Source organism: Callionymus lyra, chromosome 7 (genome assembly GCF_982586985.1).
Source record: "Callionymus lyra chromosome 7, fCalLyr1.hap1.1, whole genome shotgun sequence".
In the NCBI taxonomy this organism is placed as follows: domain Eukaryota; kingdom Metazoa; phylum Chordata; class Actinopteri; order Syngnathiformes; family Callionymidae; genus Callionymus; species Callionymus lyra.
In genome coordinates, this window is record NC_141824.1 from 4,846,311 (window position 1) to 4,872,610 (window position 26,300).

At 41.0% G+C, this 26,300-nt stretch overlaps 2 protein-coding genes across 2 annotated transcripts; both read right to left on the minus strand.

Annotated features, from left to right (window-relative positions):
* Positions 1 to 1,513: 1,513 nt before the first annotated feature.
* Positions 1,514 to 11,689, minus strand: LOC148074674 (sodium- and chloride-dependent GABA transporter 2-like). The gene is made up of 13 exons (XM_087796238.1): positions 11,565 to 11,689; positions 11,367 to 11,501; positions 9,993 to 10,133; positions 6,777 to 6,867; positions 6,580 to 6,712; positions 6,280 to 6,518; positions 6,097 to 6,221; positions 4,271 to 4,383; positions 4,074 to 4,211; positions 3,915 to 4,017; positions 2,331 to 2,431; positions 2,093 to 2,263; positions 1,514 to 1,620 (listed from the first exon to the last, which is right to left on the minus strand). Exons 2-13 carry the CDS (start codon positions 11,479 to 11,481, stop codon positions 1,537 to 1,539), a joined length of 1,554 nt encoding a protein of 517 aa, XP_087652364.1. The 5' UTR covers positions 11,482 to 11,501; positions 11,565 to 11,689; the 3' UTR covers positions 1,514 to 1,536.
* vwa7 (von Willebrand factor A domain containing 7) lies at positions 11,547 to 20,327 on the minus strand. Its single transcript, XM_087796087.1, has 17 exons — positions 20,142 to 20,327; positions 19,838 to 20,071; positions 19,685 to 19,781; positions 19,480 to 19,614; positions 19,211 to 19,406; positions 18,977 to 19,146; positions 18,792 to 18,904; positions 18,612 to 18,728; positions 18,347 to 18,541; positions 16,839 to 16,971; positions 16,632 to 16,784; positions 16,476 to 16,568; positions 16,131 to 16,405; positions 15,899 to 16,035; positions 14,345 to 14,919; positions 11,620 to 11,768; positions 11,547 to 11,564 (listed from the first exon to the last, which is right to left on the minus strand). Exons 1-17 carry the CDS (start codon positions 20,325 to 20,327, stop codon positions 11,547 to 11,549), a joined length of 2,976 nt encoding a protein of 991 aa, XP_087652213.1.
* Between the last annotated feature and the right edge of the window lie 5,973 nt (positions 20,328 to 26,300).

Below are 26,300 nucleotides of genomic sequence, written 5' to 3' on the forward strand. Positions count from 1 at the left end.
CCCAATTTCCTGAAGGAGATCTTAAGAGGGATTAATAAAGTTTATCTAATCTAAGATAAAGTTTAGCCTTAAACAGGAGAGAAAAAATACAACTTTGTTCTTTTATTTGCGCTTTGTTCTTGTATTTATGAAACTATCGTCTGCTGTGAACTGAAAACCCAATTTCCTGAAGGAGATCTTAAGAGGGATTAATAAAGTTTATCTAATCTAAGATAAAGTTTAGCCTTAAACAGGAGAGAAAAAATACAACTTTGTTCTTTTATTTGCCCTTTGTTCTTGTATTTATGAAACTATGGTCTGCTGTGAACTGAAAACCCAATTTCCTGAAGGAGATCTTAAGAGGGATTAATAAAGTTTATCTAATCTAAGATAAAGTTTAGCCTTAAACAGGAGAGAAAAAATACAACTTTGTTCTTTTATTTGCCCTTTGTTCTTGTATTTATGAAACTATCGTCTGCTGTGAACTGAAAACCCAATTTCCTGAAGGAGATCTTAAGAGGGATTAATAAAGTTTATCTAATCTAAGATAAAGTTTAGCCTTAAACAGGAGAGAAAAAATACAACTTTGTTCTTTTATTTGCCCTTTGTTCTTGTATTTATGAAACTATCGTCTGCTGTGAACTGAAAACCCAATTTCCTGAAGGAGATCTTAAGAGGGATTAATAAAGTTTATCTAATCTAAGATAAAGTTTAGCCTTAAACAAGAGAGAAAAAATACAACTTTGTTCTTTTATTTGCCCTTTGTTCTTGTATTTATGAAACTATCGTCTGCTGTGAACTGAAAACCCAATTTCCTGAAGGAGATCTTAAGAGGGATTAATAAAGTTTATCTAATCTAAGATAAAGTTTAGCCTTAAACAAAAGAGAAAAAATACAACTAAACGGGCTAGAAAAGTTAAACAAACTGCAGGATTGAACAATAAAAATTCAGAGGGAAAGAAAAAAATAGTTGTAACATGATTTAAAAAAAAAAATATCAATTTAAGTTTAAATTATTTCTTTATCTTAAAAAATGGTAGAAAAAAGGGTTTAACTTGAAACAGGACAGAAAAAAAATGTGCGTAAAAAAATCTTAAACAGGCGTGAAAAAAGTTGGAATTAAATGATAAATTAAAACGGGACAAAAGAAAAGCATGAATTTAAACAGTGCTTACATTTTTTTTCTAACTTTAATCAAGACGGGATATTTTTTTACCTTAAAACACGAGAGAAAGAATATATAACTTGAACCAACGAGGAAAAGATTCAACTTGAAGAAAAAAAAAAAAGAAAACCTTAAACTGGATTAAAAAAATGAATACTTGTAACATGATTTTTGAAAAATGTAACTTAAAACATGACGTAAATCAAATATAACTTAAAGCTTTTTTTGTTTTTCTTCCAAGGTCATGAAATGTCGCTCCTTCGGTGACATAAGAATTCGAGGTAAAAGACATGAAGTCGTAACTGTTGACAATATATTTAATTTGAAACGACTTCTTGAAACTGTGGACATAAAAGCAAACGTCTCGAAGTGAAGCGACACCAAAGTGAGTTTCAAGAATCTTCAGTCATGTCTTCCAGTCGATGGTTCTCTGGTTCTGGTTCTGAAGGTTCTGGTCGACACAGATGACGGAGCCGCTGACGAACAGAGACTCGTGGATTAAATCATGTTCAATCAAAAATATCATTACAACACTTTTATCAGACGACAAACTACTTTAGTATTTATGTAATTAACAAAATCTTATCTTTCACGGTTTTTAATGAGATTATTGAACATTATTATTGATCATTTTAGATTAAAGCAATGCAAGAATATAATAAATATATTTATGACTGGCATGAATTAAAAACTTTATCTCTTAAATTTCTTAATTTATTTAAGTATACATTGAATATAAACGACATTAAACTTGTAGTTAAAGTAATATTTACAAATTTAATCTCCCTATTTCATATCTACAAATATATAATGTTTAAATCATTTGTCACTAAATTAAAATCAGCTCAAAGTTACTCATTTATATTTGAACGCTTTAGTTGTAGTTCATTGAACGTCCACTAGAGGCTCGACTCTTTTCAAGTGTATCAGCAACACTTTCTAGTTCACCTCTCCGAGCGATCCGGTCCCGGTCCCGAGCCTGAACAGAGCCCAGCCCGGCACCAGCAGGATGGAGGAGAGCGCGGAGATCCAGCCGAGGACGTAGGCCCAGTCCGGGTACACGTACCAGCGGTTGAAGGTGAGCGGCTGGTACTTGACCAAGGAACAGATGAAGGATCCCTGACCAACACACACTTGGTTCATGGTTCTGGTTCATGGTTCTGGTTCGGTCGAGGGTCCGACTCACCAGCGAGACCAGGGGTGTGACGTAGAGCCAGCAGATCTTGAAGTAGGTGTTGGCTCTGACGCCCGTCATGTCTCTGATGATCCTGAAGATCTCGTCAGCTCCTGATAGAACGTGTTTTTGAAAAGTTTAACTTCATCCAACGACACATTTGAAATGTTTCTTTACAACAAGTGAACCACGTTTGTAACTATTTCTAAATCAAATTCAATACAAAATGATGATAATTGTTTGTTTAAACATTATTTTTTTAAATAGTATAATTAGATTTTGTAAAGTTCAAGATGTTCTCAAAAGATGTGAGATTTTCGAAATTATTTTTGCAAAGTTTATTATTGTTGTTTGTTCATTTTTTTTGATTTTGTTATTTGATTTTAATATTTTGTAAATATTTAAATTCACTCATTTGGTTAAAACGTTTGTAAAAATTGTAAAGTTTCAGATGATGTCGATATATAGAGTTTGCAAATTTGTCCCAAGATTTTATAAATGTGTTACAATGTTTGTTAATATATTTTAGAGTTTGTTTGCATAAGATTTTGCATTAAAAATAAAAGAAAGATTTTCAAAGTTTGTAAATTTGTAAATGGATTTTCGACTTAAAAATGTGTTTTGTGAGTTTGTAAACTTGTTTCAGAGTATATAAATATGTATGAATTTATAAGGTTGTATAAATATTTAGTAAAAAATACTCTTTGGGTCACCTTGACCCAGAGATAACACATGGGATACCACAAACACATTTGTTTTCTGAGTTGCAAACTTGTAAAAGTAAACCTTTGTTTGTTTTATTTTAGACTTGATAGATTTAAAATGTGTTGTTTGTTTGTAAACTTGTTTCAGAATATCTCAATATATTTTTAAAATTTAGAAGGTTGTATAAATAATAAGTAAAAAAAAAGATTAAAAAATCTAAAATTTGGTTTAAATGTTTGTTAATTATTTACAAAATACGTTCATTTTCTTTATAGATTTTTAATTTGATTCAGAGTTCGTACATTTATTTTAACATTTTTCTACGTTTATACATTTTATTGTTTTAAGATTTCGTAAATTTGTAAATATATAAACATATTTTAGTTTTTTCGATTTTTTTTTAATTTGCTTTCGGGATTTAAACTTTGTTCCCTGTGTTTGTGATTTGTTTAGTAATTTGTTTGTAAATATATTTTTTTATATGTAAATTTGGTTAATGTTTTTTTTTTTAATTTTTTCTATTTGAATATTTCCGAAATTTGCTTCAAAGTATGTAAATGCATGTTTGTAAAGTTTGTAAATGTGTTTCAAGATTACATTAATGTTTTACCAAGTTTATAAATACATTTTTTAAAGATTTTTTATTTTTAAGATTTTTTATTCATTAGTTTCGTTTAATCGTTTGTAATAGTTTGTGGTTTTTTCAGATTTTGTAAATGTGTTCACGAGATTGTAGATGATTTTGTAAAAATATTTCTGATATTTCTTGAACATTTGCTTCAAAATTTTGCTTGATTTGTTTCAGTTAGTACCGTTCATAGAGCGCCATCTAGTGGCCTTTTGAAGGTAAAGACACCGTGAATCCATCACCACGGTAACGACCACACGTACCAAATATCCAGCCCATGGCCAAACACTCGAAGACGCACAGGAAGAGGATGCAGGCGCCGTTACAGGCGTAGTAGTCGAAGAGCTGGAACACATACATCCCGCCCTGAGGAACACCAGAGAGTTCAAGGTCGTGACAAACCTTCACCTCTTGGCTCTGACCTGCGTGACCATGAGCAGCTGCAGCAGGAAGCACGTGACACAGAACAGGAAGAGGAAGCGCTCTCGCCGACCCGGCCGTCGCAGCGCCGAGGGGAACACGTCGATGACGGAGGTCACCACCACCTCCATGGCCACGAACTGTCCAGAGAGCGACACCTGACGTGACTCTGTCTCGAGGACGACCTTGGACGACTCACCTGTGTGTCCAGGCCCAGCAGGATCAGCATGATGAAGAAGCAGACGGACCAGAGCTGAGGCAGCGGCATCATGGCCACGGCCTGAGGGTAGGCTATGAAGGCCAGACCCGGACCTGCTCGGGCGGGTTTTTGGAGAAGAAGACATAAGAACCAGGTTTCACCTTGACCCAGAGACAACACAAGGGATACTACAAACACATTTGATTATGTACCTTGGACAACCCAAGGGATACCACAAACACATTTGTGTTGTCTTGAACCAGTGAAAACACAAGGGATACCACAAACACATTTGGTTATGTACCTTAACCCTGAGATAACACAAGGGATACCACAAACACATTTGGTTATGTACCTTAACCCTGAGATAACACAAGGGATACCACAAACACATTTGGTTATGTACCTTAACCCTGAGATAACACAAGGGATACCACAAACACATTTGGTTATGTACCTTGACCCTGAGATAACACAAGGGATACCACAAACACATTAGTGTTGTCTTGACCCAGAGACAACCCAAGGGATACCACAAACACATTTGGTTGTGGGCCTTGGACAACCCAAGGGATACCACAAACACATTTGTGTTGTCTTGACCCAGTGAAAACACAAGGGATACCACAAACACATTTGGTTATGCACCTTGACCCTGAGATAACACAAGGGATACCACAAACACATTAGTGTTGTCTTGACCCAGAGACAACCCAAGGGATACCACAAACACATTTGTGTTTTCTTGACCCAGTGAAAACACAAGGGATACCACAAACACATTTGGTTATGTACCTTGGACAACCCAAGGGATACCACAAACACATTTGTGTTGTCTTGACCCAGTGAAAACACAAGGGATACCACAAACACATTTGGTGTTGTCTTGACCCAGAGACAACCCAAGGGATACCACAAACACATTTGGTTGTGGGCCTTGGACAACCCAAGGGATACCACAAACACATTTGTGTTTTCTTGACCCAGTGAAAACACAAGGGATACCACAAACACATTTGGTTATGCACCTTGACCCTGAGATAACACAAGGGATACCACAAACACATTAGTGTTGTCTTGACCCAGAGACAACCCAAGGGATACCACAAACACATTTGTGTTTTCTTGACCCAGTGAAAACACAAGGGATACCACAAACACATTTGGTTATGTACCTTGGACAACCCATGGGATACCACAAACACATTTGTGTTGTCTTGACCCAGTGAAAACACAAGGGATACCACAAACACATTTGGTTATGTACCTTGACCCAGAGATAACACAAGGGATACCACAAACACATTTGGTTATGGGCCTTTGGGTCACCTTGACCCAGAGACAACACAACATCTGGGCTATTTTTGTCCGAACATCCATCCATTTTCTGCAGCTTAATCCCTTAGGGGGGGCGGAGGTTATCCCAGTGTCATAGGGCCAGAGGCAGGGGACACCCTGGACAGGACGCCAGTCTTTCTCAGGACACACACAAAGAAAGACAAACATTCACACACACACTCATACCTATTGATAACTTCACAAAATTCTCCATCAACCATTGTAGGATTTTGGACTGTGGGAGGAAACCGGAGTGCCCGGAGTAAACCCACTCAACATGGGGAGAACATACAGACTCAAGACAGAAAAGTCACAAGTCGCCTCCGTCCACAGCTGGAAGGGAACCAGCAACCTTCTTACTGTGAGGCGACCGCTCTGACCACTGGGCCACCGTTAGAACTGAAGACCTGACCAGACCCAGAGGGTGTCAGAGGTCCTCACCCCCACAGCACCGTCACCCCAAACATCACCCGCGGACTCGTTCTCACCGGACTCTGCCACCTCCTCTATGGGGACGCCTTGCTCGTGGGCCATGAACCCGAGCACGGAGAAGACGGCGAACCCGGCGACCACACTGGTGCCGCTGTTCAGCAGGCACAGCCACAGACAGTCCCTGGAACAAGAGGGTAAGACCCAGAACCCGGTTCGTCACGTCGCGGCGGCGCCGGTACTTGTAGCAGTTGTTGTGGCGAGGGTTGTAGCTCCCCAGGACGATCAGGGAGCCCACGCCCACGCTGTACGAGAAGAAGATCTGCGCCACCGCCTCCATCCACACCTGGGGGTCCAGGAGTCTGGAGGGCTCGGGCAGGAGGTAGTACCAGACCCCTTGCATGGCCCCGGGGAGGGAGAGTCCTCGGATCAGGAGCACGACCAGCGTCACGTACGGGAAGGTGGCCGTGAAGTACACGACCTGAACGACCCCCGGGTTATCAATACACTTCCAGGTGGAGGAACACGAGATGGAATCAGACCTTTCCCGTGGACTTGACGCCTTTCCAGACGCAGAAGTAGCAGATGATCCACATCAGAGTGAGGCAGAGAAGAATCTCCCACCGGACGCTCCCGACCTCCTCGATGCCACCGGAGATGTTCAGAACCCGCCGTCTGCTCGACAAGAACAACTTGTTTTCGTGGAACCACGTTAAAAAACAAACCTTTGGTGACTCACTCCCAGAACTCAGTGGCAGCAGAGGTTCGGTTGGTTCCGTTGGTTCCGTCTCTCAGCGACTCGTTCACAGATGAGAAATCGACACAATTCTCTGTCGATAAAAGAGACGATAGTTTAACATCACAAACACAAATGAACAGAAACACAAATAATGTAAAAGGTTAGAGATATAATAGCTCAAGTGTGTGTGACTCTATTGTATCATCAGTGTGTGTGTTGTTGTGATCTGTGACTCTATTGTATCATCAGTGTGTGTGTTGTTGTGATGTGTGACTCTATTGTATCATCAGTGTGTGTGTTGTCGTGATCTGTGACTCTATTGTATCATCAGTGTGTGTGCTGTTATGACGTGTGACTCTATTGTATCATCAGTGTGTGTGTTGTTGTGATCTGTGACTCTATTGTATCATCAGTGTGTGTGTTGTCGGGATGTGTGACTCTATTGTATCATCAGCGTGTGTGTTGTTGTGTTATTGTATCATCAGTGTGTGTGTTGTCGGGATGTGTGACTCTATTGTATCATCAGCGTGTGTGTTGTTGTGATGTGTGACTCTATTGTATCACCAGTGTGTGTGTGTTTTGTTGTGATGTGTGACTCTATTGTATCACCAGTGTGAGTCTGTTGTTGTGATGTGTGACTCTATTGTATCACCAGTGTGTGTGTGTTGTTGTGATGTGTGACTCTATTGTATCATCAGTGTGTGTATTTGTTATGATGTGTGACTCTATTGTATCATCAGTGTGTCTGTGTTGTTGTGATGTGTGACTCTATTGTATCATCAGTGTGTGTTGTTGTGATGTGTGACTCTATTGTATCATCAGTGTGTGTGTTGTCGGGATGTGTGACTATTGTATCATCAGCGTGTGTGTTGTTGTGTTATTGTATCATCAGTGTGTGTGTTGTCGGGATGTGTGACTCTATTGTATCATCAGCGTGTGTGTTGTTGGGATGTGTGACTCTATTGTATCACCAGTGTGTGTGTGTTTTGTTGTGATGTGTGACTCTATTGTATCATCAGTGTGTCTGTGTTGTTGTGATGTGTGACTCTATTGTATCATCAGTGTGTGTTGTTGTGATGTGTGACTCTATTGTATCATCAGTGTGTGTTGTTCTGATGTGTGACTATATTGTATCATCAGTGTGTGTGTGTTGTTGTGATGTGTGACTCTATTGTATCATCAGTGTGTGTGTTGTTGTGATGTGTTACTCTATTGTATCACCAGTGTGTGTGTGTTGTTGTGATGTGTGACTCTATTGTATCATCAGTGTGTGTATTTGTTATGATGTGTGACTTTATTGTATCATCAGTGTGTGTTGTTGTGATGTGTGACTCTATTGTATCATCAGTGTGTGTTGTTGTGATGTGTGACTCTATTGTATCATCAGTGTGTGTGTTGTTGTGATGTGTGACTCTATTGTATAATCAGTGTGTGTTTGTTGTTGTGTGACTCTATTGTATAATCAGTGTGTGTGTTGCTGTGATGTGTGACTCTATTGTATCATCAGTGTGTGTGTGTTGTTATGACGTGTGACTCTATTGTATCATCAGTGTGTGTGTTGTTGTGATGTGTGACTCTATTGTATCATCAGTGTGTGTGTTGTTATGACGTGTGACTCTATTGTATCATCAGTGTGTGTGTTGTTGTGATGTGTGACTCTATTGTATCATCAGTGTGTGTGTTGTTTTGATCTGTGACTCTATTGTATCACCAGTGTGTGTGTGTTGTTGTGATGTGTGACTCTATTGTATCATCAGTGTGTGTGTTGTTGTGATATGTGACTCTATTGTATCATCAGTGTGTGTGTTGTTGTGATGTGTGACTCTATTGTATCATCAGTGTGTGTGTGTTGTTGTGATCTGTGACTCTATTGTATCATCAGTGTGTGTTGTTGTGATATGTGACTCTATTGTATCATCAGTGTGTGTGTTGTTGTGATCTGTGACTCTATTGTATCATCAGTGTGTGTTGTTGTGATCTGTGACTCTATTGTATCATCAGTGTGTGTGTTGTTGTGATGTGTGACTCTATTGTATCATCAGTGTGTGTTGTTGTGATCTGTGACTCTATTGTATCATCAGTGTGTGTGTTGTCGTGATGTGTGACTCTATCGTATCATCAGCGTGTGTGTTGTTGTGATGTGTGACGCAGTGTGTGTGTGTTTTGTTGTGATGTGTGACTCTATTGTATCATCAGTGTGTGTGTTGTTGTGATGTGTGACTCTATTGTATCATCAGTGTGTGTTTGTACAAAACTCTATTTTCATTTAAATATTGACATTAGAAAATGATCTTAAGCTCCTCCCACTGAAATATTGTTGACCATAACCACACCCACTCTGCTGTGATTGGTCAAGCATTATGCTTGTTGTTTAACATGTTTTGTAAGAATCATATTAGTACGTAAAATACTTCCAAATATCCTCACAAAGATCGGATCATTTCTTAGAAACAAAGTACCAACTAAATGTTAGTAAATAATTAGTTATCAGTGCTAGACTTCCTGGACTGTTTAAATGTTTTTTTGTGTGATTTGAGTGTATATTACATTATTTATAGATGTTATTGGTCTGCAAAGCAAGTGAAAGTGAGTTAATGTGTTACACTATAAAAAAACGGTAATAATTACCTTTTTTTTTTCCAATTTACTTCTTTTAAATTGAATGTTTTCTCTTTTTTAAATTACTGTGAACTAACATTTTCTTTGTCATGCAAAACATATTTTTATTTAGCATGAACTTGATGCTTGTGTTCTTTTAACCGACGCCATTCTTTTGAAAAGTACAGTTTTTGACTGAAATTAAAAAAATTAAAAAAGTATTCTGTTATAATCTATCGTTTTCTATTTAGTTTGTCCATCATCTACATTAAAAACGCAAACTCATTTTAATAGTCTTTTTAAAAGGCTGATAGAACGACAGCGCCATCTAGTGAATGTTCAAAGGTAAACGATTTATTTAGTTATTTTTATTAACAGTATTAAAGGTGTTTTGTTTTGATAAAAGATGTTATTTTTAATTAATAATAATAATAATAATAATAATAATAATGAACAGCATTAGACTCTTTGACACATCAAGACTCAAGTTTACTCTCAGAATAAACTTATAAACTGGTGAAAAAATGTTTTTTTTTATCTGACGTTCATCTGGTGACTTAAGTTTCCCGCCTGAGATCAGGACTCAGATCAGGACTCAGATCAGGACTCAGATCCCACCCGTGTTCCAGGGGTTGTCGCAGCCGGTCCAGGGCAGCCGGGCGCTGAAGGAGAAGACCAGGTAGAGCAGAGACCAGGCCAGGATGACGATGTAGGTCATGCAGCTGTAGAAGAGGATCAACAGACCCCCGTAGCCGATCCCTGAGGGAGCAGATCCGAGTGTCAAGGACTTTCATGACACTGGAGGATCTCACTTAGTCTTGGACTGAGAAAGGAATGCGGGTCAGAGGTCACAGGGGTCACTGTCACAGTCTAATCATTGGAGGTGTGTGTTAATGTGTCTGTGTGTATTTAATGTGTAACTGCTGCTCTTTACCATTTGAGGAAGTATTATATTAACATAATAACATAACACAATGTTCACTTGCTATACAACATTTTTAATTTCTCACTTCAAATGTAAGAATAACTCGTACTTGTTCATTTGAATAAAGAAGTATTTTGTGACTTTCGTCATTTCGCTATGTTTTACTTCCTGTCTTTTTTTGCACCTACTTCCTGTTAACGTCCAAACTTTACGTGGGATTCGACCTCGACGATGAACGATGAACATCATCCTTCCTTTTGTGAAGAGTATTTTCTTTTATTAGTTTTTAAACAGCCTCTTCATGATCTACTCCATTTACTCGTTACCATCCTCAATGTTATGTTGTTTTTTTAAATACTCGGTGCCAAATACCTCCTACTTTTTCTCTAGGGCGTCTTTGAAGTATTACATTAAATATTCCTCCAGATACTTGAATATGATGAGCACGCTTGAGTGTAATTTAATGTAAGTAAGTAAGTAATTTATATTTATATAGCGCTTTTCTAGACCAGGGTCACAAAGCGCTTAAACGATCAAAACAATATTCAATAAAATATATACTTAAAAGATCAAGATGTATGTTCTTTATCTTTAGACTTAGATTGTATTATCTTGTTCTTTATTTCTCTTTGTTCTTGTTCTTTTTTTATTTTTTTTATTTTTTTATTTTTATAAAAATTGCTGTATTTGCTGTGGCTAATTGGAAAAAGAACAATTTCATCAATAAAGTAAATAAATTCTACCTAACCTAACCTAAGATAACACCGAGAACAACACAGGAGTTGTAGCGAATAAAGGACCCAGAACAGAACCTTGAGGGACTCCACTCAACAGATCCGCCCATTCAGACCATTCGGACCTGTAAGTAAATATTAATATATTTGCAATATCAACATCAAATGTGACTTTAAAATATGTGTATTTGACTTTGTATTTTAGTTTGAACCTCTGATGGAATAAATACTAGTTGACACAAACTTCTCGAGGAGATGTTCCTCCACAAATAATCTTGGATCGAGTAGTTCTGGTTGACCATGAGTCAGCAGAATCCCTGGTTCCTCACGTACCTTCTGACAGCGGACACAGCTTCTTCCAGCAGGTGACCCCGCCCTCCTGGGAGTACTGTCCGATGGTGGTCTCCAGCAGGAACAGGGGGACCCCGCACGTCACCACGAACACCATGTACGGCACCAGGAACGCACCTGAACACAACATCCTGGTGGTTTTGAACTCTTCCCGGACTCGTCTCAGGTGATCCTGCTCACCTCCTCCGTTCTTGTAGCACAGGTAAGGAAACCTCCACACGTTGCCCAGACCCACCACGTTCCCCGCCACGGCCAGGAGGAACTCCACCTTGCTGCCCCACTGGCCTCGCTCCTCGGGCTTCCCCTCGGCGGAGCCGCACAAGTTCCTCCACATCCTGAGGTCGCTTCTCTCCACGTCCTCAGAGTTTGTGCGTCGAGACGCATCTGCGACGTGTAATGAGCAACTGTTGCTGTCAGTGACGTCAATCATCTACGCCTCAATGACTCAGTCCAAGTTCATTTTGACCTTTTTTTCTTGTCATTCTTATGTAGTTTATATATTTATATAAATTATCTTCCAGGTCCAGTTTGACTTGATTGTCGACGTCCATCATATCGTATCTTATCTTAAACACTGGCGTCTTCATATGGAAGTAAGTAATATTTGTTGAGCGCCTGTTTCCAGACCAGGACGCACAAAGCGCTTAAACAATTAAAATAATAGTCAATAAAATATATACTTAAAAGATCAAGATAACACTGAGACCGACAAAGGAGTCTCAGAAAATTAAGGAAAAGCTCAAATAAAAGTGTCTTGAGATGTTTCTTGAAGGAGTCAGTAGATCATCAAACACAGATGTTTCTTGAAGGAGTCAGTAGATCATCAAACACAGATGTTTCTTGAAGGAGTCAGTAGATCATCAAACACAGATGTTTCTTGTAGGAGTCAGTAGATCATCAAACACAGATGTTTCTTGAAGGAGTCAGTAGATCATCAAACACAGATGTTTCTTGAAGGAGTCAGTAGATCACCAAACACAGATGTTTCTTGTAGGAGTCAGTAGATCATCAAACACAGATGTTTCTTGAAGGAGTCAGTAGATCATCAAACACAGATGTTTCTTGAAGGAGTCAGTAGATCATCAAACACAGATGTTTCTTGAAGGAGTCAGTAGATCATCAAACACAGAGATGGTTCCAAAGCTTAGGAGCAACAGTCTGGAAGGATTTCTCTCCTCTGGTCTGGAAGTTCAGGAACCATCAGTAGATTCTGATCCACAGACCTCAGAGCCCGAGCTGGGGTGTAAGTCTGGATCAGATCACTGATGGAAGGTCTGACCATGAATAGATCTGAAAGTAAGAACCAGAATTTTAAAATGATCCTGAAAGAAACTGGAAGCCAGTGAAGAGTTTTAAGGAGAAATGTGAGTTCTTCTACTAGAGCGGCTGCAGAGTATGTCACTATATCGACATGAACGTTCATCTACAACCATCCGAAGGGTCACAAGAAATGATTTGGCCCTGGACCTTGGATAATAAATGTTTCCAACGGGCACATTCCAATTTCACCACACGATGGCGCCATTACATCTTTATTTTATATTCATGAGCAGAACACTGTTAACATACAAATCAGAGTGAAGGGAGTCAGAGGACGTTTTGAGCAATTTTGTTGTTACTTTAAAATAATAATAATACATTTTATTTAAAGGCGCCTTTCTTGGCACTCACGGTCCCCATACATGGGCTACATATTCATATATACAACAACATTAAAGAGAAGCTTGATCGAGTTGTTTCTAATGTAAAAATATTCCTAACGTTCAGGAAGTGACGATGACTCGACTGGGGAAATGAAGTCCAGGTTGTTTCTTGTTCTCTGAACAATTTTAAAAACGATGATGATGTTTTGGGAATGACAACAGGTTTATACGTTCAAATAATATAACATAAAAGAGAAAATACATGATTTTATTTCTGTTGAATCGATCATTATTGTCTTGAAGATGTTTTATTTTGAAAAAAAGAAGATGTTCTCCAGTCATATTAGCAAGTGACTCTTGACGTGTCAAAATACTATTTCAGTGAAGTGTACTCCAAAAAATAAACAGTGAAAAAGAGTGAAACAAAAACACTATATCTTGTTGAGAAACGTTATGGTGACATTTATATTCATGCACTAAAAACCTTTTATATTTGTTTTATTTGAAGGCCGGTTCGTACAAATAATGCAGACATTAAACCAGTCTGTTACTATTATTTCATATTTACCAAACTGTCTTTAACAATGATTTTCAAATTCCTTTTCTTCAACCTCTGTTTTACTGTTAATCGTAGTCTTTATTTAATCTATAATTAATACAAATAAAACACATGTTATCTTTATTTTTCATGGTCAATTATTACTTTTTATAACATAATTTTGATTCCCTTTTATACACATAAACCAATACAACTGATTTGATTGAATTAAAGATATGTTGCACAGTTTATCTTAAACACAGACATAATTATAGGTCGACAAATAGAGAATAATCGTGTTATATTGAGCTCACCGAATGGTCCCCATAACTTGACTCTGTGGACCAGATTTTGCCCCCGGGCCATGAGTTTGACATGGGATCCAGATTTTTAAAAGATTTTTCCAGACTGAAATTTTGTTTGGTAGATATTTTTTTAACCTATTTTAATTCTATAAATGATCTCTACATTTCTTGCAGTTTGTAATTGTATTCCAGAGTTTGTAGTTCATTTTCTACCGCTTTATCCCGGGGGTTGTGGTCGCGGGGAGACTGGAGCCTACCCCAGTATGATAGGGCGAGAGGCAGGGGACACCCTGGACAGGATGCCAGTCAGTCCAGAATTTCATTTTAAGGTGTTTGCCAATTTGTTTTGAAAGATCCTGATCGAGGTTTAACGATCAATAAAACAAACCAAAACATTAGAAGACGAGAGAGAATTGAAAAGTAACAGGATTATAAACAGGAGTCCTGTGCTGGTTCTGGTGGGTCCAGCTCCACTCGTGTCCGTCTCTCTGTCCCTCAGCTGCGTCTCCTGACCCGAGGTCAGGTGGCAGCGCCTCATGTTCCCGGCGGAGTCCCAGACCAGCAGCTCGGCCCGGGCGGAGCAGCAGCCGGACGTGTAGACCAGCCACAGGGGCCCAGAAGAAGAACCCCACTCGGAGACGTTCCAGGGCGGGTCTCCTCTCTCCAGTCGGGTCTCCCGGGCCTCCTCTTCCGTGGACGGACGGGTTAGCACGCCTTCGCCCTTGTGGAGCTGCAGGGCGGCCAGACCAGAGCGCCCCCTGTCTGCCACAGCGATGGACACGCTCCATGTGGAGTTGGTGCAGGAGGAGGAGCAGGTGGAGGAGCAGGAGGAGGAGCAGGTGGAGTCCAGCCGGGCGGCGGTGCAGGACGGAGGGAAGGTGTCGGGATCCGGGGGGACCACGGTCAGGTAGACCACGGCGTAGTTAGCGTCCGCAGAGTCGAGAGCGTTGACGGTCAGGGTGAGGGTGACGGTGGAACCTGCTCTTGAAGCAGCTGGAGTGTGGAGCCCCACCTGGCTGAGGAACCGCTCGTGTTCCCCGACAGAGAACCTGGTGGACGTGAATTAATATTTGATATTGTAATATAGCTTTTTTATAAATAACATGCATGTATCTCAATCCACTGGCAATCATTCTGCCGCATGACTGTCAAATACCCATAATGCCTTGCTAGTTGTTATATGTAAAAATGGACAAGAATCTTGAGATATGACACATTATCACAGTACAGGGTCAACAATACGATATATATTGATACTGTAGTAACAAGGATATATGTGTAGTATTGTCCAGTACTTGACTCTGGTGTTGTGATAGTGTAGTTACAAGGATATATGTGTAGTACTGTCGAGTACTTGACTCTGGTGTTGTGATAGTGTAGTAACAAGTATATATGTATAGTATTGTCCAGTACTTGACTCTGGTGTTGTGATAATGTAGTAACAAGTATATATGTGTAGTATTGTCCAGTACTTGACTCTGGTGTTGTGATAGTGTAGTAACAAGTATATATGTGTAGTTTTGTCCAGTACTTGACTCTGGTGTTGTGATAGTGTAGTAACAAGGATATATGTGTAGTATTGTGGAGTACCTGACTCTGGTGTTGTGATACTGTAGTAATAAAGATATATGTGTAGTATTGTCGAGTACTTGACTCTGGTGTTGTGATAGTCTAGTAACAAGTATGTATGTGTAGTATTGTCCAGTACCTGACTCTGGTGTTGTGATAGTGTAGTAACAAGAATATATGTGTAGTATTGTCCAGTACTTGACTCTGGTGTTGTGATAGTGTAGTAACAAGGATATATGTGCATTATTGTCCAGTACTTGACTCTGGTATTGTGATACTGTAGTAATAAAGATATATGTGTAGTATTGGGGAGTACTTGACTCGGGTGTTGTGATAGTGTAGTAAGTATATATGTGTAGTATTGTCAAGTACTTGCAAAACAAAAATAATCAAATATAATAATTCACTGCATGAATATTTTCATCTTAATTGTATATAAAAACGTATGCAGGTCAGTACCTGTGAGGACCTCTCGTGTGTAAATATCCACAATCATCATCAGCGGTCAGACTGAAAAGTCTTTCAGGTCCGTGGTTCAGGATTTCAAAGTCCACCACTGTGCTGTGACCAGGTACTAGATGAGGGACAGACAACACCTGAAGAAGATCATATATTAAGACCCTCAGAGATGTGCACCACACAGAGAGTAGACCTTCAGGTAAATCAACTTTGAATCAACGGGTGAACTAACCTGTATCTGCACATGAGTGGGATGTATCATTTCAGTGGACGCCCGCTCCAGCCTGTTGCCCCGGCTGTCACGCCCCGACAGTCGAACGCTGAAGGGCGCCCTCGGGACGGATTCGACCCACCCGACCAGCTCCTCCACCGACGTGGACGCCGTCGACGAGGAGTTCAAAAAGACCTGCTTAAGACTCCCCCCTTCAGCTCCCAGTAACGTCACATGACTAAAAGAAGTGCCTTGAGTCAGACCGGTCACCGACAGAACCAGGAAGGCGGAAGAACCTATAATTGAGAAACATGAAATTAAATAACGATAATAATGCTGTTATTATTATTATCTTGAAGGACTCGCCTGCCACAGGGCTGCCCTCCACCCTTGCTAGACCCGGGTGAGTGTCATTGGTTACCGTGGCAAAGTAGTACAAGAAATCAACACTGCTGTCGGCTGCAAATGAAGAACGTTTGATTAAAAAAAACAACTATTTTTTTGTACTATCTCATCTGTTACCTATCACACTGAAAGTGACGTGTCCATCAGACTTGACTCTCAGTCTCCACTGGCCCGACTGGACAGGAAGAAGCAGATGGATCCGATACAAACCTTCAAGATGCTCAATGTGGGCAAGAGAGCCTTTAGCGTCGAGCAGTGACTGAGTCTGACCTGGAGTAACAATGGATCAGGTCCAGAGGGAACATGTAAAGCGACAGCATTTACCTGACGGATCGGTCAGGACGCTTTCTTGCAGGAAGCCGGCGATGTGAAGGGTGACGTCAGTGACTGAACCGTCGACTCTAAAGGAGTGGAAGGATGTCGACTCGTCGTCAGACTCCACATGAAGGAGAGTGACCTGAGGAAATGGAGAACTTATTTTAAAATTCCAACTCTCCGTTTTGGAAGAAAATAACACATTTCTGCAGTAGTTATATCCTGGACATCGAGCTCACACTGTCTCTCAGAGAGTCCAAAGAACAGATACACAACTGTAGAGAACCAACTATTGAATCCTTCCCATACAGGGACCAAAAATGAAGCTACTTTTTCCCAACAACTGGAAGTGTCTCTCTGACCCGCCATTTTGATTGGAACCTAAATCCACCCCATTGCAGATCAACCTACTTTTTGTATGGAACTTCGAATGTGGGATGGTTGCTTCTCCACCATAGCGTTCCAGCCCTACTCGACTCTACTCGACATGACTTGGCTCTGATGTTGACCAAGATGGTGTTTCCAACGGCCCTGTTAAATATTCACGGTGGGCGGTGCGGTCATAAAATTCACTGTGAAACTCGAAAGACAATGGTGAACCCAACAGATTCCAGAAACTTCGGGTCCTCTCCACAAACTACGGAACAACTCCTGCATTCGTTATTATATATTTTAACTTGTCTTGTGTTAGGAGTCGTGCTGCTGACTCTTCAGTGACGTCACTGACGTTTTTTTTGGGTTAACTTGGAACCAGAGCAAAGCAGGCACTTAAATAGCATCTGCTTTGACTGACCATGCCCGTATAAATGCAACAAAAACAAAGTTGAGTGAGGCTTAGACGAGCCCGTGGAAAAGCTGAATAACATTTTGGGATACCAGTGACCACTCATGTGAGAATATAAGTATCGCAATGATGCATTTGGTGTGGACGCACCTTTACATGACACTATGCAGCGAGAATTCTGACCTGCTCAAGTAGAAGAACTCACATTTCTCCGATCCTTAAAACTCTTCACTGGCTGCCAGTTTCTTTCAGGATCAACTTTAAAATTCTGGTTCTTACTTTCAGATCTATTCATGGTCAGACCTTCCATCAGTGATCTGATCCAGACTTACAACCCAGCTCGGGCTCTGAGGTCTGTGGATCAGAATCTACTGATGGTTCCTGAACTTCCGGACCAGAGGAGAGAAATCCTTCCAGACGGTTGCTCCTAAGCTTTGCAAGGATCTTCCTCTCTCTTTGCGCTTCATGGATCTACTGAGTCTTTCAAGAAACACCTTAAGACGTTTTTATTTGTTCAGGCTTTTCCTTGATTTTCTGGAACTTCTGTGTTGTTCAGTGTTATCTTGATCTTTAAAGTATATACTTTATTGAATATTGTTTTGATTATTGAAGCACTTTGTGACCCTGGTCTGGAAAAGCGCAATATATATACAAATTACTTAATTATTACTTACTATGCAGATTATGGGGTGGCACTGATTAAGTTTGCGTCCATGTGAATTAAAAAAAGAACCTTATCAGCAGCCGTGTTGTCTTCCACTATGCTGGAGACTCTGTGGATATCTGAGTTGCTGGTGAATATGGTCATTCCTCCCGAAGCAGCCGACAGGGACGAGTAGAGAGAGAAACGATCCGGGGAGAGTTCTCTCTTCCGCCTCGTCTTCCTCCCTCTGGTGTATTTGGGGTCTTCTGTTAAAAGGAACGTCACCTAGCAGGACAAAAGAATATTATATTAGAGTTACAGACCGTTCCAAATGGAGGGTTGCAGATAGTCTTACCTTGCTCTGCTTGTCCAGAGCCAGGGCCTTCACCACTTGGAACAAGTGAGCGTCTTTAGGGGACGCGTCTGTGAACACGAAGATCTCCGACGAGGGCGGACTGTGAGTCAGCGCCAGCTGAGGAAAGGAATCAGCCATCGTGAGAAGATCTATGGGGTATACAACACATTTAGGTTTTACCTGAATGGCAGAAAGACACATCTCCGGTTCATCCCCGCCTCCCAGAGCCATCAGATCCTCCATGTACTCCATGAACCGGATAGGGTCGTCGGTTTCGTAAACTGGTCCCACCTCTGTCAGTTTAAATGGTTTTATTGAATTTGTGTCATCGCTAAGCTTATTAGATTTGGTAAGAAAACACTGACCAGGGTCATGAAAGGGTACGAGAAGGAAGGTACCCAGTTGCTCAGGTCCTCTGGCTCGGCTCCTGATGATGGAGAGGGCCCTGAGGCGAGCAGCTGTGATCTCTTCAAACATGCTTCCAGTTGTGTCCAGAACGAAAACCAGCGCAGGGACCTGCTTAACACTGAAGAGCCTAAACACAGAGCGATACCACTGATGCTGAAGGAACTTACACAATCGTGCTTGATGAAACAAACCTAAGAAAGCTCTTCTGTCCAACTGTGTCCCTCAGGTCCCTCAGTACTGCAGCTGTGGCCTCTTCGGCCAGATCGGCGGCTTGCTTGTGGAGGTAATGATGAGGGGAGAAGAGCGGCGAGGTGCTGTCCTTGTTGATGCCTCCCTTCGCACCCTTGGATCTACTACTGTCCATAACCCCTCCGTGACTACATTTGCCTGAAAGCAATTGTCTTTAGAGACTGATTGATGACCCCATTTGTCTTAGAAAAACTTCCTCTGCCTGACATACCTGCAGGTTTGGGAGAGGAGGAACCGAAGTAACCAGTGGTCAGAAGACTGGAACTTTGTAGCCTGTTTGTCAATCGTGGGTGGAGGTTGTTTCGACACGTGATACTGAAACATTCCATGCAAGTGGGAGTATCTCCTGCAATGAGTCAGACATGTGATTTGAGAAAAGGAAAAGGTCACATCGTGCGTAATTTAAACAATCTCACTTTCAGCGACGGGAACAGCCGACTCCTCGGGATGCAGCAGGTGTAGGTAAATAAAGCGTTGGCCCATCTCGACCCAGTTACTGTGGCTGTAGAAGTCCTGAGAGAATGTTCTTCATTTCCTGGATGAGTGGTGAATAGTTTGCTGGTTCTTACCTGCAGAGAGTGAAGTAGCTGGCCCAAGCTATAGCGGGCTTTAGGGTACTCATTGGCCCGCACTGACAAAAGGGTGTGAGCCCAAAACTGGCGTAGCATCGTCATCGCGCTCTCCACTTGCTCAGAATCAAAGTGGTACACAGGGTCAGATCTGGTGGAGCTTAGGAAGTCCATGGCTGCATTGGACTTCGCAACCTCCCCTACTGCTCTCCAGAAACCCCGGCCCAGTCCGGTCTAAGAAGGACACCTTGTAATTAAACTTTTTTTTTAAACAAAAGAGGAAATGCCAAATATGTTCACCTGCCTGATTCTCTTGTGCCCCGGATTCTCTCAGAGTCTCAAGGGTGACGTTGACAATGGCTTTCTCCGTGATGTGCTGGTGTGTACGGGAGTCCCACGAGAGCGTCAGCACTCGAGACCAGAAGTTCGGCAGGAAACTCCAGCATGGTAGAGCCAGAAGAAGCAGGTTGCCTAGGAACCACCAACGCATCTTCCCCGGCGTGTAGAAGAAGAAGTCTCTTAAATGTTCACATGCTTGGGATTGAAAGTGTTTGTTTAGGAAGACGTTTAGGAATAAATGTAATTCTCTTGAACTTTTAGTTTGTGTAGACCATACAAGGGCAGTCCATCAGGGTGACCCTCCCTGTCAGAGAACACGTCCCTAAACCAACGTTGTCTCTTACAGCTCTGTCACCACAGAGGCCACTATTGTCCTCCGTCATCTTATTCACACAGAAAACTCTGGTTTTGTTCTCAACGCTATGACAAGGGAGGGGCCACGACAAAGACGATGGCCCCGTAAGCAAGAGGACCCTCACTTTCCACCCTGTTTCAATCTAGTGGCGGGGGTCTCCCCTCCATAACACACCCCGTTCCCTATACACAGAGCACAAAAACCCCTGATATTTAACCTGAAATAATCCCAGATTTCAAGGATAGTTTCAAACAATAATCTAAGGGAAGATTAATTACCACTTACTTAAATTAGGATAAAAGATAATTATATACACTGTTACTGAAGAATGGGCGTTGTTAGGAGTGAACTCCTGGTCAGCATCCGTGGTCACCCAATATGATATAAAGCATGCCTACCTCACCTATGGTATTTCCATGGAAACCCTGTGCTTAATGAAAGTTAAGAATCCTCGAAGCACCTTAAAACTATGTCCTGTCGATGCTGAAAGTCTCCCGGGTTTAAGGAAGCTCCAAGAGTTTGCCTGTCATCGCTGCCCAACGGCTCCTCCCTCCCATTAACGCACGGTGCATTGACCCGCCACAATAGGGGCGCATATATTACCAACCAGGGTGTTCAACTGAAGCCCCCGACCCCTGCTCTCTACTGCAGCCCATCACTCTTGCTTTCCACCTAGCAAACCAACAAGTCTCAAACACATCCTTTTCCTTTATCCATGGTTACCTTTCTTTTTTAATGGCACAATTGACCAATGGTTGGATGACGAGGAGGTTCCTACGCCCGTGTGGTGGTGAAAGATGTTACCACGAGATGCTTCTCAACCCATTTGTGGAGTTAAGGATAACAATTAATATGATTCTATTGCGATCACTGCGAGGCGTGGGCAATTAAAATTCTTCAAGGGCCACATTCAATTCTGGGAATGTTGTGAGGGGCCGTGTAGCAAAAAGAAAGACAAGAAAAATCCCTAAGAAAAAAGGACATTCGTCATTAGGCCGTGACTTTTATTAAGCTAAATAAGCTGCAATTTTATTGTTGTATATGAGTTTTTTTCAAAACACTTCTTCAATTAACTTTAAAAAAATGTTTGAGGGATTAATATATACTCAAAAAATTACAAACAAAAAGGAGGGAAAAAGAAAATAAGTGTTATGTGAAAATGTAAATGAATAATAAATAGAAAATACATTTGTTAATGCATTAAGACTATTTATACATGATCATACTTTGAAATTACGAGGGCCACAAAAATACAATCAAAGGGCCGCACTTTGCCCAGTGCTGTGTCTCAAATCGCATACTAATCTTAGTATGCTAGAAGTTAGTATGCATCAGTTTAGTATGCATACTAACTAGTACGCAAATTCTCCGCAGATAGTATGTCTCAAATCAAACCCTGAAGCTACACACTAACCGGAAATCACATGACAGCTTCTTCTTCTACTTCTATTTAACGATGTTTCAAGCAGCTGTTTGAACGCTATCGCCGACACCTGCTGGCAGCACGTATTGCAACTTTGGAAAAAGAAATAAAGAAAAAATATGAGAATCTAAATAATCGCGAGATATTTAAGCTGGTATCAGCAGCGAAGACGTGTTTATCCTCCTACTGCTGCTGAAAATACACATTTAAGTATATGCATATATATGCATTTATATATGACGTAACTTCCGTTTAAAACGTCACTAAAATGGCGGCTGTTTAGTATGGTTAGTGTCCATCGAACCATGCTAGTTTTGTGGGCGTGTTAGTACGCCAATTTAGTATGCATGGCGCACTAAATTTCACATACTAAGAATTGAGACACACTAACGTACTAAAAATACTAACTTTTAGTACGCTAGTATGCGATTTGAGACACAGCACTGGTCTGCCTTAAAGTATGTATTTGATTTATATAAATGTCTTTGCTGTTTCAAGTGTTGGTTTAATATTTACATTTTACACAAGTAATATTTATACATACATTTTTAAATAAATGTTTTTTTGGTATACTTTTTCTTTTTTTGCTATTTTTTTTCTCCAGATTATTTATAATAATTGATTCCTTTTCGTAAAAAATATGTGTTGATTTAAAAAGTATCTTCCATTTTAATTTCAAGTTTTGCAAAATATTATTTTTCTTGCAAAAACATTTTTAAATCTATTTATTATTATTATTATTATTATTTGTTACAATAAACAAACAAAACCATATTTTTCCCATTTGAAAAAAAAGACTAATTCAAGTACATTTCTTTGTCTGTGTAAAAGGTTTAAACAAACAAAAATAAAAATCTCAAGGTTTGCATAACTTAATTATTACAGGGTTTTTTTCAGTCATTTTCTACCGTGTTACCGGGGTCGTAGGGAGACTGGAGCGTATCCCAGTATCAAAGGGCGAGAGGCAGGGGACACCCTGGACAGGACGGCAGTCTGTCGCAGGGCATTATTACAGGTTATGTTTTCTCAAATTAGCTGAAACTGTGCGACATATTTAGTTTCCTGTTCCTGTACTGGAAACACCCCCCCAGTGTTTAAGTTAATTTAGAATGTTTAATTGAAATGGATAATTAAAATGGTTTGTTTATCTGGTTTTATAGGTTAACAACCTAATTAACAACAATCCGAAAGACAATAAAAGTGATTGACTGGAAAACTTGAGTTGTCCCTGTGTCCTTTGGAACCTGAACAAGAGTTTGGACCTGACAGTTGTAAACCAACCAACTTGACAGTTCTAAACCAAGCGTTGGACTTGACAGTTGTAAACCAAGCAGAGCAGCCGGGCCCTGAGGATAAACGGTTTCAGATCCAGAAACAAGCTGTTGACGGTCCAGCAACTCAAAAAGGAGAGGACCACTGCAAAAAGCAGCTTCACCAGACAAGCCAACTTCATTTCAAGAGGAGCAAGCAGCATGCTTCAAGTGGAGTTAAAGGAGGAATTCGCTAAGCTTTCAGACTGTTTCAGAAAGATGCTCGATGCCAATGATGACTACAGGATTGGGCTGGAGGCTGACATCAAGACTGAGGAGAAAGAAGCATGTCTTGATGAACAGCAAGAGGCAGACATTGAGAAATCTGTAAAAGAAGGCGAAACAAAGTTAGCAGAAATAAGAGACATTGTTCAAACAAACCTGTGGTCGAAGTATGGAAAAAGTGAACTTCTTGTGGCAATCCTTGAAGCAGAAAAAGCCAATGATATGACAGCTGATGTACCTGTGGAAAGTGCCAATGTAGAGGGCTATGAAGTGCACCTCACTCTCTTGGACAAGAGAATAAAAGAGGCCATCTCAAAAGTGTCAACATGGGAGAGATGGATCCCTGTGGACCAAAAGGATGAATTAGACGGGAGAGTCCAGAAGCTAAGGGCATCCTGCTACAGCCTTGAATTAAGAAAAGCTGAATTTGCCACTGCACGGGCAATCAAAGAGCAAGGCACAGGAGTGAAGCTACCACCCCAACCGCCAACATCCACACCAATAGTGAGAATCAAGGCAATTACTCTACCTATCTTCAAAGGAAGCAAGAGAGAATATCACAGATGGAAGAAAGACTGGGAAAGCCTGCAAAAGCAGGGGGAGCCATCCGGATCAACAGAAGTGAAGAAAATTCAACTGTTGGAGAGTGTGGATGACGAAATCTCAAAAGACCTCAGACTTTCAACCTACACCACTGCAAATGACATTTTCAGAGTCCTAGAGAACAGATATGGCAACAAGTTAACCATCACTTTGGAAATCCTAGAAGAGCTAGAGAAGATGGCACATGTGAAGGGGAACCAGCCAAGAAAGGTCACTGACCTCATACAGTCAGTGGAGAAGGCCTTAACAGATCTTACAGAGTTAGGAAACCCTGGAGCCATAAAGAACCCACTGGTAATTAAGTCCATTGAAAGCAAGTTGCCTGACTTTATTATAAGGGACTGGTTAATGTTCATGTTTGAGCCAAGAAACAAGGTCACATCAGACAACCACTTTGACATGCTCTTGAAGTTCCTGAAAAGTCAAGAAGAAATTCTGGAGAGACTCGAACAGCTCAGAACTGTGGAGAAGATGGAGAATTCAGATCGTTCAGACAAAAATTATGACGGAAGGATTGCTTCAACAAAAACCACAAAGAAAGAAGAGCTTGAGGAGGTATGTGGTGTCTGTGGTGAAGGTGGTCACAACAACAAAATCTTCTTCTGTAGGAAGTTCAAAAGACTTAAGCTACCTGAAAAGAGAGATTAACAATGATCAAAGTCAAAGATGCAGGCGGGCATTGTTTAGCGATACGCGGCCTGGTTGGAGCACTGGGTTCCTCCTTCGTCGTTGCTCCCCCTTACGGTCAGATCCAGCGGTGTCTCTTCGTGCCGGGCCCCAAATCTAGTTATGTCCAGTTCTGACGGTTACCAGGGTGCCGTTATCAACTTGACATGCCGATGGTTATTAAACAGGGAGGTTCCGCGCGTTGACCTCGGATCCTTCGGTGCAGTGTCGGGGCTGAGTCACAATGTCCATGTGTCTGTTCACCTCAGTAATTTTCCAAAAAACAGAATGTTGCATACCACTGCAGTTATATAAGCATAACACATATAGCACATTTGTATGAATTAATTAAAGAATATCCCCTTTAATGATTAAGACCCGCACATATATTTTACTCATTAAATCCCCCTTTTCACACCTACTTGGTGTGACTAAATGCTACCAGCGCTTAAGTATGTGAGTCAAAAAATATATATCTGTGAATAAATGCTACCAGCGCTAAGTATGTGAGTCAAAAAAAATATATATATCTGTGAATAAATGCTACCAGCGCTAAGTATGTGAGTCAAAAAAAAATAAATATATATATCCCCCTTTTCACACCTACTAAATACTACAAGAGCTAAGTACGTGAGTAAAAATATATGAAATGCCATCCGTGGTCATGGATACAGGGGTTGCAGGTCCCGGGTCTGGAACCCCAGGACCATTCACAGGCTGCCGTTCGATCGGAGATGGGATGACAACCATTCCGTCGATGTTGAGGAACGGCCCTCTGCCAGTAATGTCACTGCTTTCAGCATCACCGTCTGAGTCCTGAGAGAGTAGAGGAAAGAGACCCCCCGGTGGAGCAGTAGACTGTTCTTTTGACATGGCAGTGACGATCAGACGGCTGGACATCGTTAAGATGCACGGGATACAACAGCAACCACATGTGACAAGGATAGCGAGAAAGACAGCGATAGAAACTCCTAAAGACATAATTAAATGTTTCCATTTGCCAAAATTTTTAGACATCCAATCAGAGAAGGGATCATTAATTCCTGAGGCTTCTTTAAGCTCTACAGCTAGGGCCTTGAGGCTGGTTTAGGGCTTTGGTAACAGATCCGTCAGGGGCAGTGTTATTGGGTATGACTGTACACACATACATATACACACATATACATATACACACATATACATATACACACATACATATACACATATACATATACACACATACATATACACACATATACACACATATACATATGCAATAATCGTTCCATGAGGGATAATGGCGGACCCCTTCCTCATTCAATGGGGGTGGTGTCCCCATCAATCTCCTCAGGACTTCGTCTGGATTCATTTTCGTTTCGAATTGGAGATTCTAAGTCTGCCAAATCGGCTCTCACTTCAGAAAGTGTTCTACTTGGGTTAGGTGCTGGGGCACAATGTGTCAGGTGGTGCCAGGGTGCGCCCGATTTACCTCTGACCTGGACCGAGTGTGATGTCACCTCTTTCACTTCGAACGGTCCAGTCCACCTGGGGTCCGACCACTTT

Coding starts and splice junctions, on each gene's coding strand:
- vwa7 (XM_087796087.1), bottom strand. CDS start 20,327: ATGCGTTGGTGGTTCCTAGGCAACCTGCTTCTTCTGGCTCTACCATGC. Junction 19,147..19,210: donor GGACAGAAGAGCTTTCTTAG/GTTTGTTTCATC, acceptor CTCTGTGTTTAG/GCTCTTCAGTGTTAAGCAGG. Junction 16,406..16,475: donor GGAGGGCAGCCCTGTGGCAG/GCGAGTCCTTCA, acceptor TCTCAATTATAG/GTTCTTCCGCCTTCCTGGTT.
- LOC148074674 (XM_087796238.1), bottom strand. CDS start 11,481: ATGGTGTTCGTGGTGACGTGCGGGGTCCCCCTGTTCCTGCTGGAGACC. Junction 6,519..6,579: donor GCGTCAAGTCCACGGGAAAG/GTCTGATTCCAT, acceptor GGGGTCGTTCAG/GTCGTGTACTTCACGGCCAC. Junction 2,264..2,330: donor TCACACCCCTGGTCTCGCTG/GTGAGTCGGACC, acceptor TGTGTTGGTCAG/GGATCCTTCATCTGTTCCTT.